Source organism: Dioscorea cayenensis, unplaced genomic scaffold (assembly GCF_009730915.1).
Source record: "Dioscorea cayenensis subsp. rotundata cultivar TDr96_F1 unplaced genomic scaffold, TDr96_F1_v2_PseudoChromosome.rev07_lg8_w22 25.fasta BLBR01001895.1, whole genome shotgun sequence".
NCBI lineage: Eukaryota > Viridiplantae > Streptophyta > Magnoliopsida > Dioscoreales > Dioscoreaceae > Dioscorea > Dioscorea cayenensis.
Genome location: NW_024088286.1, coordinates 7087 through 20807, shown reverse-complemented (window position 1 = coordinate 20807; position 13721 = coordinate 7087). Strand labels below are relative to the sequence as shown.

General features: G+C 33.2%; 1 protein-coding gene across 1 annotated transcript; it reads left to right on the top strand.

The window, feature by feature from the left end:
- The first annotated feature begins 623 nt into the window (after window positions 1-623).
- On the top strand, window positions 624-2197 carry LOC120257132 (myb-related protein 330-like). The gene is made up of 3 exons (XM_039264730.1): window positions 624-878; window positions 977-1106; window positions 1224-2197. Exons 1-3 carry the CDS (start codon window positions 746-748, stop codon window positions 1987-1989), a joined length of 1029 nt encoding a protein of 342 aa, XP_039120664.1. The 5' UTR covers window positions 624-745; the 3' UTR covers window positions 1990-2197.
- Window positions 2198-13721: the final 11524 nt, after the last annotated feature.

The following is a 13721-nucleotide window of genomic DNA, read 5'->3' as shown; positions in this document are numbered from 1 at the left end:
AGTTCAACTTTTTGTTTTCCTCTAGAGTATGTATTTTATAAAAAAACATTTAAGAAAAAAATAGTATACCTACATTTTTTTATAATACTTATTTCATAAAACAAATTACTTAATTTCAAAAGCAAGAAACAGGGATAAATTTATTTCTAATAATAAAAATGCTCAAGATTAACATTTAATAAAACAACTACTTAAAAACATAAATAAATTTTCCCAACATATATATACATGCATGGAACTTGAAATAAAAGAAAAGATGATAAAAAGCTCAAGGTTGATTCCATCCGAAGCTAAAATATAATTATATATTATTTAATCTATACATAGAAAGAGATGTAGATACTTTGAAGCCGTTACCAATATAAGTCAAACTACTCCATACGTGTGTGTGTGTATATATATATAACACTAATTAATTTACACTAGAGAAAGAGAGAGAGAGAGAGAGACAAACTAACAAGAAAGAAGAACAAGTGGTCATGTCTGATGGTGAGTCGCTTTAAAGTTAGATAAGAAGTATTAAGGGAGAGATAATGACAACTTCCATCCGGTGCCATTGTCGGGTAATTTATTAACCACATATATACTGAAAAGATTAATATGAGATTAAGATTAATATTTGATATTAATGTTACAATGGAAGCAAAGAAGAATATAAGATGAAAGGAATAAGCAACAGCTAAGCAGGCAGTGCTATAATTATAACTTATAGCAATTACGACCAAGTCTTAAAGAAATTAAGGCCATGGGTCACCATTCTTGCTGCAACCAACAGAAGGTTAAGAGAGGTCTCTGGTCACCTGAAGAAGATGAAAAGCTCATTCGCTATGTCACCACTCATGGCTATGGCTGCTGGAGTGAAGTCCCTGAGAAAGCTGGTCCTTCATTCCTCACCTTCATCATCATCACCTTATATTTATCTTATATATATATATTCATGTTCATGTTCATATTCATTGTTTTTGAATGAATGCAGGGCTTCAAAGATGTGGGAAGAGTTGCCGTTTAAGATGGATTAACTACTTGAGACCTGATATCAGGAGAGGCAGGTTCACTCCTGATGAAGAGAAGCTTATCATCAACCTCCATGCTCTTGTTGGCAATAGGTATATATATATATATATATATATATAATCTAAATTAATATTATTATTAATAGTAGTATAAATGTTAATCTCATGATAATATATCATTAATTAATTATTAATGGTTTTGATATATAGATGGGCACATATAGCAAGCCATTTGCCAGGAAGAACAGATAATGAGATAAAGAACTACTGGAACTCATGGATCAAGAAGAAGATCAGAAAACCATTAAGTACAACAACAACAACAGCGGGAGCAGCAACAACAGCAACATCATCTTCTTCAACAACAATGAGCACAATTCCATCAGGTTTGGATCTTGTACAAATGAGTTATAACACCTCCATTGACCAGCTTGACTCTCTCCTCACAACAACAACTGCAACAACAACAACAGCAGCAAAGTCATCAGTGACACATGAGAACATATTTGCAACATCTCATCATACATGTCCTATCTTCATGTTTGATCCAAGCATAAATGGAGATGGGAGTGCAAGTCCTAGTACTAACAACATATGGAACATTAACGTAGACACTAACATGGACCCAAACTATTTGCCACCTTTGGTTGATGGGTTAGGGAACATGGGAATGGTGGGCATGGATGAGGGAGTGCTCCATTGTTGTGGAGATGATGATCATGGAGGTCATGAAACCAGCAGGGATAGTTTTGGAAAACAAGATCAGCAGCAACTTATTAGTGATTGGATGGATTCACAACATTATCCTGGTCTTCTTTTTTGGGACACTGCTACTAGTGTTCAAGGCCATGCAACTCATGCAACTACTCCACATCATGAACATGAACCACTTCAACAAACCCAAACTAATAATAATATTCTTATCAATGACTCTATCCTCTCTACTTCTTCTTCTTCTTTCCCTTCTTCTTTATGAGATCATCTCTCTCTCTCTCTCTCTCTGTGGAAATAAGAGGGTTTTCATATTATTATTTATGGGTTAATGTTAAGCATGCATGTCGATGCATGCATTTGTCAAGTGTTGTGTTTGTCTGATAGAGAAAAAGGTGGGGAAAAACAAGTTAAAAACAGTTGGTGATATTAATTGTGAATGATCTTTATTGACTTGATCTTTTGATAATAAATCTCCTTTGTTGTTTGTGTTGTCATGGTCATTTGTTATATATCAGATATATGCATAGTGTGACAATGAACTTGTCTTTGGATTTATTTATTTATTTATATTTTTCTTTTAAATGTATAGATTTTAAATTTAATCATGTTTTCTTTTTATTTTTGGCAAGTAATGTATAGTAGTGTTATTTAAGTCATTGAATGATAAAGTTGGTATGGTTAGTTGTGAATAGATTAAAAATGGTTGGTATTTGAAGATAGTGAAAGTTTGCCAATTTGTTATATGGTCTCTAGATTTTGAAAGTAATATCTATGAATATGACTTTGTGATTTGAGGATTGAAATTAATTACTGTCTTGATCTATCTATCTTACATAGATATTGATATGCATTGATTTGATTACTTAAAAATATATGGAATGAATTTTTGAACTCTTAGATATATTATTGCCAAATATTAAGTATGGAGTTTGATAGATCTCTAATGTTGCTATTAGTTTTAATTAATTCATATATATGTGGCTGTTTGAATGAATCTAAATTAAGACATTTATCATGAACTTAATTTTTTTTTTTTTCAAAATAAGCATAGTTTATCTTTTTATTTTGTGTAATTAAAAAAATTTGCCCTTTAAAGTGACAATTTTTTATTAATTAAAAGTTTCATTGTTGAAAAACTGGCTTGTTTGCCCGTAGCCTCAAACTAGTATTGTGCAATCCTCACTTTACCATGCACTTGGATTATGAGCCAGCATTGCTATGTCCACGCTAGACACATGCCTTGTGCTATATTTGCATTATTTGGTGCCACCATAAGGCATAAGTATGCATTCTACCTAGACCTGACCACGGTTTGGTTTCGGTTCAAATCAGTCAGTTATGATTTTATAAACTATAGTACCGGAAGTGAATCGTAGTCTTAAAGTTCTGGTTTTAGGTTTGGTTCCAATACGGTTTTGATTCCGGTTCCGGTTCGGTTCTAAATAATTTGGTTCCGATTAATTAAAATATATAAAAAATTATATTATATAAACTGTTAGTTCTACCGGTGTGATTTGTGAGTTTTAGGGAACACTCAATCACTCATAGAAATCTCACACAAACCAACAAAGAAAGAGACACACAACGTTGGTAACCCAGTTCGGCGTCCACTCGCCTACGTCTGGAGGGTCAAGCCCGGAGATAAACAATCCACTAAAAGAGGTAAAAATAGATGAGTACAAACACTTGTCACTCACACTCTCAACAATAAAGATCACTACCCTCTCTAGATTGTCTCGTGCTCACACACTCTCCTCCAAGAGTTACCCCAGAGTCACCACCACAATCTACGAGCAAGGTAGCTTATATAGACGCCTCAACGTCCCAAATATAGCACATACCTCTTTTAGAATCTCCGCGGCTACTAATTTAAAAACCGGCGAAATTAGTCATTGCAACTCCCTCGTTGTAACATGAATTGCAACATGGCCCTGACTGCTGACTTGACTGAGTTCTAGTTACGTTGCGGACGACCTCAAGACCCATCAACCTCCCGGTCATGCTTAGTCCGAGTCGATGCAGCCAAATCTCCCGATCCCGATCGCCAAGCAACTAGCCTACCTCCTCAGTTCCTCATCACGCAGTCCCCTCGCAAGGGGCGCACGTCCTTGTGCGTCTTCAATGAAACTTGCAAAACTTAGTCTTCAATCTTCCAAGTTTGGTTTTCAAAGATTCTCCAAACTTGATCTTCAATTCACCCAAGTTTGGTCCTAAAATCTTGCCGTTAATGGACTTCAATCAATCTTCATCAAGGATTCTTCAAATCATATCTTCAATTAGTCTTCATTCATACCATGAATAGATATTTCTTTAATTAAGCTCCACCATATTTAGTATTCAATCATATCTCTCTAAGCATGGTCTTGATATGATCTTGTAATGCATTGCCAAAAAGAACTCCACAAACATCTTTAAGATAGCTTCACCATGATCTTCAAGATATTTGCCTTCATGTTATAGACTTACTAAAAATAGCTCCACCAAGATCTTCAAGATGTTTGCCTTGCACTCCAAGTCTCCTTGCCATGTCACAATGCTTGCCACATCATCAATTATGCTTTGTCACCTTAGTTGCCACGCCACTTGGTCTAGGTGTCAAATCATGCCAATAAATAGTGCAGTTGCACTAACATAAACTTTTAAAAAGAAAAATAAAAATAGAACCTGAACCAGCGGTTCAGTTCCTGTTCGGGTTTTGATTTTCAACTCATAAGAACCTTAATTCTACGATTTGAACCGAACCGGGGTCAGGTTTAATTCTACCAGTATCAACTTTATATTTTTAGACAAAGCTTTTCAGTAATTTTTATGTATTTATATATATATATATTTTATTTTTTATTTTTGTCAAGATGAGCATCTAAACCGTTAAGCAAAGCAGAGGCGTGCACAAACCTCGGAGGAGCAAGTGAGGGCAGACCCGCTCACACATAGGCGCTGGAACCACCCGCATACAACCACTACTCACACTCCCAGAAATGTGACATCACCCATGATTCGAACTCTCATCACTTGTGAAGGGGGTTCTAATGGGACCGACTACTAATAAACCACTTGATCGTTAGTAATTTTTATATACTTTTAAGCAATGGTAGATTTTGGGGGTTAAAAAAAAAAGAATTCCACCCCGTTAAAAAAAACAAAGGGTTAAAATTCAGTTCTGTTGTACCCGGTCCAAATTTGGACCTACGATCTTCTCTTATTTTTGTGAATACATTAGGGTAAAATAGTCATTTTTCATTAGTAGATTTTTACTGGATTGCATAGTAGGATATGTGCGAAAATCCTGTCAAAATCCGGGGGCAATTCCGTCATTTGGATCCATTCTCTATTATTTGCTATTAGGAGGGCAATTAGGTCATTTCCTATTAGAGAGAGAAAAATGAATGAGTGAAACAAAACCACCTGGAACCTTCTTCTTCATTTTCCTTCTCCTTGCTTCTTTGTTCGGCCGATCCTTAACCCTAGAAGAAAAAAATTTTTCCGCGAGAATTTCCGCAAACTTAAATACCAAACTTATTCCTCTCTCACTCCCGAATCCGGTAAGCCTAAGATTCAATGTTTTTTTGTTTTGTATTTCTTCCGTATTTCCTTGTTTTTTTAGAATTGTATAAAAAAACTTTGATTTCTTCATGGATATGATGATTCATAGGCTTAAATTGAAGCCAATGATTTATAATGCATGTATGAGAATGTTGTAGAAGAAAAATTTTTTGATTTAGAGTTGTAAATTGGGAGAAAAACCATAGTATAAGGTTCAGGGTTTCATCGTAGCAATTCCGAAGTTATCTGTAGCACTCGAAAAATTTTGAGTCTTTTTCCGGTATTTCTTTGGTTCACATTGAAGCTCTTCATACCCCGAACTCATTGGAACTAGTTTTTACTCCATTCCGAGATCGTTTGGATCCAAAATGACGATGTTTTTGCCCTAAAACCCTAATGTTTTGTATTAGACATGTATAATTGTATTTTTTTATACATTTTCTTGTGATTATCATTATTATGTTCATTAGAATTTGGATTCCCTCGCTTGTATCTAGGGTGGCGAAGCATCCTCCAAGGGAAGGAAACCGCTGATCGCTGTGCTGGCGTCTCACGCGAGGCAACATGTTCCGTGAGTGGGTTATGTTGAGTGCACAATTCTAATTGAGTATCGAAAAATATTTTATTTGTTTTTTTCTGAAAATGATTTCCATGCCTTTATCATGTTTTCAAATCACCGGCTATAGGAGAAAAAGAAAGTGTAGATGACTACTAGAGACTATGGTTTATTTAAAATGACTTGTGGTTTACTCTCCGAAAAAAATCATGAGAAAGCTTGTTAATGTTGTACTTGCGTTAGTTGAGATTGAACTTGAGGATATACATGCTTGGTGGATGAATGGAAATTGTCGATTATTACAACAAGTTCATGGAGCTTATGGGTTATAAGTAAAATTGATTATGTATGTTCAATGGATGATTTAATCTCCCTAATGATGCATAATTTCGAAGTTTTTGAGGCATGATGTGATAAACATGGTACATGGAACTCGATGAAGTCTTGAATGCTAAGGTATATGACTACACTAGTATATTGGAATTGGAATAACTTGTGGAACCTTATATATGATTTTTGGCTAGTCGGTGAGATTTATGCTAATATATTCTTTTGTAATATCTCGAGAACCATGGGTGACATAATTACACTTATGTAGTAGGATTCTCACAAATTGATGAGGTTTTGTTCTTGTGAGCATAGTGTAGGGGTGCTTAATTGTAGTTTGATCATATATATATATATATATATATATATATATCGGGTGGATGCCAATGATTATGATTATTATTCTAAATGGAATTTATTTAGAAGGTTGATGATGAATAGCTTGAGCTATATATGTGACAAGTGTTGAATTGCAAAGACCGAATATTCCCCGTGAATTTTTTTAATAATAGTTTGATTTAATACATCCTTAGAGGAGATAGTCAACTTGTGAGTATTTTTGACAATGAAATTATTATAGATGAAGTAAATATTAATGTTGAGGTAGTGGCACTATGATAAGGATTTAAGACATTGTTGAGTATAAGAGAGGCTCGAATAGTAAAGGCTTGTGAAAGTAAATACCTAATGATGTGTAAAGTAGGATTTAATCAATGTATATTGGTAGGTGTAAATATATGTGATGAGATGAACATATTTTCATGACTTGTAAAAGTATTTAGAGGTTGTGATAGACTAGACCTTGGGGATTAATCTCGTATTTGGAGGAAAAACTTAGTGAGTCAAGAAAGAGAAAGCTAGAATGATCCTAAGTAACTTGAGGTTTAACTAGAACAAAAAGCTATGCTTGTTTTGATGCCTTTTATTGTATTTCAAAAACTTAATGTTTCTTTTTCTACACTGTTGGCATCAACTTTTTAGAAATGGTTTGTAAAACCTTTCACTTGTATAAGCATGCTTTTTGATATTTATGGTTATGAAAAACAAAAAGGGTTTTTATTTCGAATGGCATGTTCTTCTAGATTGTGGATATTATAATGCGCTTTAATATTGATCGGTTTTTATTGTCTAAAAGCAATGCTCGTAGCTTCGCATATTATTGTGTTATTCTTGACATTTGGACAGAAATGTTTTTGAATGTATTGGCACATCGGGATTGGAATACTTTTTGAAAGTTTACATGCATTGCTATGCTTTGGCTTTGGATTGGTGGAAATAATGTTTATTCCCGATATGTGAATGCTTGTCCTGGATAAGGACCCTGTGACATGAGTGATTCAGATTGTATTATTGCTACAGCTATATGTTGGTTTGGATGGTGACGGCGGGCTAAGGCCCGACTACTGCAGTAGTGGGTCCCAACGGGCCAGCCTTTAGAGGTGGCGTTGTGGACCTGGGTATTGATTTGTCCAGATCAGGTGGGAGCGTAGAGCCCTGATTGGATGATACATCGGGATCCCGGGGTCACCACACGGGACCGGTGGGCCAACGTCAAAGGTGCGAAGACCTTGACGGCTCTCAACTTAGTCGCGACGGCGGCTAATGTTGGAGAGAGTGTTTTTAGGCCATTGCTTATTGATCGAGAATTTTATTTGTTTAAGTTGGTATTTCTACTCATTTTGGGAACTTATATCCAAGTATTTGTTTTATACATGTTAAGGTTTTGTCGATGCTCGTGAGAACCTATGTTTTGGTTTTAAATACCAAGGTTTCTTATATTACACTTTCATTGTGCGGAAATTGTGAAGCGTTTCGCTTTTACTTATGTTATTGTAAAAATGTGTTTATTGTATTTCATCGATTTGTTTTGATATTACATTAGATTTGTGCTAACCCATTCATCGAGTGACTATGGTTACTCACCCTCCTCTCTTCCGTGTTTTAGTGGTTTGGGTCGTCATAGCGAGGCGAAGTGTTAGCGATTTGCATTCCAAGTCAGGTTGTTTATTTATTGTTAATCAGGTTGCATTGTATGAGTGCAGTGGATCCACTAGTGTTCTTAACTCTGTAACTGTGATTTGTATATCTTTCACTTTACTGTTGATTCTTCGAGTGAAAGTTTTGCTTTTGGTACCTTTATTATTGTGGTGTTGTTTAGCAGGAGTTTGTGAGCCTTGCGATGACTCGAGGGTTGAGTGGTGTGTGTCCCTCCTCGGGATCGTCGCGGCGGTTGTCACGTGGCGGGCCCGCGGGTCGGGACGTGACAAGTTCAACTCTTAAAAAAAATATTTAGCTTTTCTAGTTCGAAAAAACTTCTTCTCAAAATTCCAAAGATCTTCTTTAAGAAGCTGTAAGCAATTAATCAACTAGTAACTAAAACCCTTGAAAGAAGGGACCAGAAAAAACAACCAAGATTTAAAAAAACAAAAATCAGGAAAATAAATAATAGATAATCAAGAAATTAAAACAGAGAGAAAAATATTTATCAAAAGTATTTTTTAATTTTTTATATTTTCTTTATTTTTTGTAAGATTTTTATTATATATAAAATTTTCAAAATATACTTCTCATTCTTTAGCCCCTAGTTAATATCAACCTAAAAGAATAAACCAAAAAAAAAAAAAAATTTAAGTTTTATCATTTGATTATGACTCTAATTGTCCGATTATTTAAAACTATTTTTGATATGATTCAACTTAAGCAGAGCTAGACTTGTTGTTTGGGAGGGAGATTTGTTATATTTATATATATATATTTTTATCAAATTAGTAACCACTCTTAAATTATAATTTATTTTTTTTGGGTCTTTTATAAGAGTTAGAAATACCTCTCGGTCTTCCTTCAGAGTTGCATAACAGGGGGTTTATCCCTAGAAAAACAGTCAAATTATTGTGACTGATATACTTCCGTCCCCATTTGTTTTTTGCTTTATCGCTTCTTAATTTTATCAAATAAATAAATAAATAATTTTTTTATAAAATTACAACAGATTTTCTGCTATTGCATTATCTCAAATATAGAGTTTCAGAAAGGTGCTATACTAATGGTTCATGCTTACTAAAGTTTTTTTTTATTATAAATGCTCTAAAAATTTCAATAATTTGGTATTAGAAGTTGCAAGTATCAAGATTAGAAATTTAAACTTTAATTTTATTTATATTTTAAGTCATAAATAAATATATATATATATATATATATATAAGTGTATAAATGCTTTTATTACTTCATAATTATAAATAAAAATTGATAATAAAAAAATCTATATTTCACCATGACTATAGAAGTATCTCTTTGGGTTAATTTTTGGATCCGTCACTGTTTTCAAGGGTGCTCATCACTCCAGTCATGTGGAATAGACTAAAAATTTTAACACATTATTAGTGTTTATTTATATTATTAATAAAAAAATTCCATACTTACTTTATTATTGTTACAATAAACATCTTAAATAGTTTATTGCTTAAAAGCCACACAAAAGGTTTTCCATCCACTGCCAAATTATTCAACTGATTATACTAATATTGTTTGTTTATTAAAATATTATTATATACAAATAATAATTTCAATAAACGTTTAAATAACACGTGGGCAAATATTCTAATAGATTTCACAATTTACAAATACAACACAAACATTATTCAATATTCTTTTTACAAGTTAATTAAAAATTAATTGGTATATTTTTTTACTAGTTAGTATTATAATATAGTCTTCTTTTTCTGATTGCTTAATTTTTAAATTTACATGTTTATATTATATTGTAACTATGAATAATTGTGAATATTAAGATACCCGGTTAGAAATGTGTATATTCCAATAAAGTAACGTTAATTTGTTATAGATTAATTCTCAATTTAATACAAGTTTAAATGTTTTAGACATTAAAGCATTCGCAATGGTTTTTCTAATAAAGAAAAAAAAATTCTGATTTACACTTGATATATATAGATATTAACGTAAATATGAAATATTTAACATAAATTAGAAACTTGTGAATGTGGAGAAGTACACCTTAATTAGTTTGCCCATAAATCCCATGGTGCTGAGTATCATTTCTCCATTTTCTTCTAGAGCAAAATTATATGGTGGTAAAGTACATAATACATAAATATTATCTCCATTTTCTCCAATTTTCTTTTTTTTAAAAAAGTACATAATTATTATCTTATATATCAAATCCTCTATTTTTTTTTTTAATTTTTCTTTTTTATGATTTTCAATGGAAAAGTACGGTAAGGTGACCTCTTTTTTTTTTTGTGGGACAAAGGAGACATGCTCTGCTTTACAAAGAGGTGTCAAATGATAGAAATGTATGGTGGTGTATTAGTTATAGTGGTTTAACAACTCTCTAAAGATTTAGGACCTGTTTGGATGGCCCTAAATTCCATAAGAATAGTATTCATTCCTATGTAATTTAGTATTATGTAAGAAACCAAATTTTTGGGTGTTTGGATAGTATTTTGATAGTAATAAGTTCCTATAGAAGTATATGATTCCACAGGAATTTATAAAAGAGGTGACACCCAAATTTTTTTTCCTGTACAATTCGAGCTGTGCGAGTGTGTTAGAAAAGGCTTTCCTTCTATCTCTCGTTCTCCACCATCTTCAGTCATTCACCGCCGCCGCTTGTCGCAGCCAACTGCCGTCACCGTTTGCCGACTCTCATCACTCTCTTTCTTTCTCTCTTTCCCTCTGTGTGTGTGTGTGTGTGTGTGTGTGTGTGTGTGTGTCGAGAAACAGAGTTCATGGCTGGAAATGGTGGCGGGAGCAGCAACAGGTCGGTGGTGCGTCGATTAACACTGTAGAGGCGGCATTCGGCTCTAGTGAAACTACAGTCCCTCAAGTTGTGCAGGTATACACTCTTACCCTTCCTTAGTTCAAACCATGGTCTCCAAAGCTCGCTTAAGACTGGAGAAGTCTAATTTGCTGTGGAGTTTCAGATCTAATTTGTGGCATAGCGATTTTATAGGCCTTTTTTTGTGTGGGAAAAAGCAGTCTTTCAAGCTAGTGATTGTGAATGTTGAAACCTTATTTAATTACTATTTACTCGAGATGGATGTGCATTCATCTTCTTGCAAATTGATGGAGGTGTTGGAATTGTGTATGTGTGTATGTACATGTTCATATTGGAGATGTTTGGATTCACGTGTTTAGATCTCCAGTGAGTTGGTTTGGAAAAATGTAGCATGCCATCCTCGTTAGCATTGAAGATTTAATTTTTTTGAATGTGCAAGAAAATTTCAGTCTTTGAAAAAGTTTTTTTGTGCCATAGTGATTTTTGTAGGGGTTTTTTTGTGGAAAAAGTTATCTTTCAAGCTAGTGATTGTGAATGTTGAAACTTTAATTTTTGGATATGCTATGAAGGAAAAAAAAATTGAGCATTTCTTGTTTATGAAATAGGTTCCGATTGTATAGTCATTTTATGGTTTTTATAAAAAGCGTAGCCTTTCATCCTTGTGAGCATTGAAGATTTATTATACCTGTTATAAATTTTTTAGTGTCTCATGTTTATTATATAATCTTGTTTTTATAGCAGATTGACAACAATTTCAGAACACAAATTTATTAGAGCTGCACTATGTAGATTGGTTCTCTTTCTTTCTCTTTGTATTTTGATTCACAATTAAACATGATATAGTATGTGAAGGTTTTCTATTTCCATCTCCCATATGTGTTTACAAGATCAACAAATTGTATGAATTATAGATGAGGAGAACCGCCATTCCTATAAGTTTTCTCCATTCCATTCCTAACTTAATTTACTGCCCATTTTCTTTCCATGATACCAAACATGAAAAAATTTTATACACAAACATGAAAAAATTATTAGCACAAAAAAGCCTTGTTTAATGCTATATCCTAATCCCCATCACTTTGGATCTCTATGATGAATTAGAATATTCTGGATAACTGGTGATGTAGTTGTTGGTGGCAATTCTATATATGTAGTCGCAAGAGTAGTAATAGCTTCAAGCACTTTTTTAAAATAACGGCTAACCGTTTCTGCTGAATGTTGAAAACGTTCTTGCATGTCACGATTACTAGCGTTGTGCGCTAGAGTGTACATAAACATTGCTAGTTGTTCCTCGATTGTAACCCTTTTTGAGCTTCGAAGAAGAGATCTTTCTGTTAAACAATTACCAAGTGCTTGAAATATACGAGGCTCCATATGAAATTCACGCTTACAACGTGCCTCATGACCTTAAAGAATTTCTTAAACATATGCATCACCTGTTAATATTGATGTATGACAAGGCCTAGTTGCTGAACTTGTAGGAAATAAACTTGGTAAAATGGTGAACATGAATTCGTCATCATCTTCATTAATCTTTCTCCATTGATCTAGATCCATATTGAAACAAAAAACTTTGAGAGGTAAAAATTTAAGCTAGGGAGAGATAAGTATACAAATAGTAAGATTGTTGGCTTTAAATAGAGAAAAATTGTTAACGGCTAGTTTTTGAAAAACTCCAACGACTAGTTTTTTTTTATCAAAACTCTAACGGTTAGTTTCATTTTCAAAACACTGATTCCGTAGGAATTTTTCCTGTAGTTAATTCCAAAAGAATCATTTCTGAATCCTATGGAATAAAATTCCTACAGAAAAATTTACTATGCATCCAAACATGGTCTTATTAATTTGGCCAAACGTTATATGTGGTAATTAGAGTTATACCATATGCACACAAAAGATATTTCAGAAGCTAAACTGAGTTAATAAATCCCCCTGTTATGCAACAGTACAGTAGAGGGGAGAGAAATAATATCCTCTCCGCAGAGAACCATGACCAGTGAATGAACAGTAATGTTACAATATTTATATAGTTTGTTGCGGTGCATGTACAGTAATATAATAGTACTGGTGACTCTGGGTTTGGCTATTCATCATCTTTATAATATTAACCTAGACCAAGTAGTGGTTGTTGTAATGGGAAACTTCATGCGATAGACTTCTATATATATATGCGCTATAATTTCTTTGTTTCACATATATATATAGAGAGAGAGAGAGAGAGAGAGAGAGTCAGAGAGAGTTTCAATTAATTTACCTTTCTAGTCAAACGTGAATTATAATCAATGCATGCATATGGAAACGTGCAGTTTTCGGCAACGACTTACATTCGGATTGAGGGATGGCTTGATTTTGTTTATTTACTATTTATTTATTAATTTATTTTTGAAAATATTGATAAACTACTTCAATAAATAACTATTTATATATAGATGTGTGTGTATTTCTTAATAAGATGATGATGCTTGATGGAAAGTGTTACAATTGAACCGCTAGACAAATTATGGTCATGTGTTACCATACATATATATATATGTATGCGTTGCGTAACAATTTACTTGTTTTTGGATTTATTCATTCGTTCATATATGTTTTTTTTTCCGTTTTTAATTTAATTTTTTTAATTTGTGTATAGTGTTTTAGTATAGATGCACATTCGAAGGTATACGCATATATATATATATATGTGTGTGTGTATATATATATGTATATATGCATTTTGTTTTAATTATAAGTTTTCTTTTTTTTATTTTTTGGATTTTAAAAGAAGGAAAAA

Excerpts from the sequence above, each read along its gene's own strand:
- LOC120257132 (XM_039264730.1), top strand. The coding sequence starts at position 746 with ATGGGTCACCATTCTTGCTGCAACCAACAGAAGGTTAAGAGAGGTCTC. Across the intron at positions 879-976 it reads TGAAGTCCCTGAGAAAGCTG|GGCTTCAAAGATGTGGGAAG; the intron begins GTCCTTCATTCC and ends GAATGAATGCAG. Across the intron at positions 1,107-1,223 it reads CATGCTCTTGTTGGCAATAG|ATGGGCACATATAGCAAGCC; the intron begins GTATATATATAT and ends TTTGATATATAG.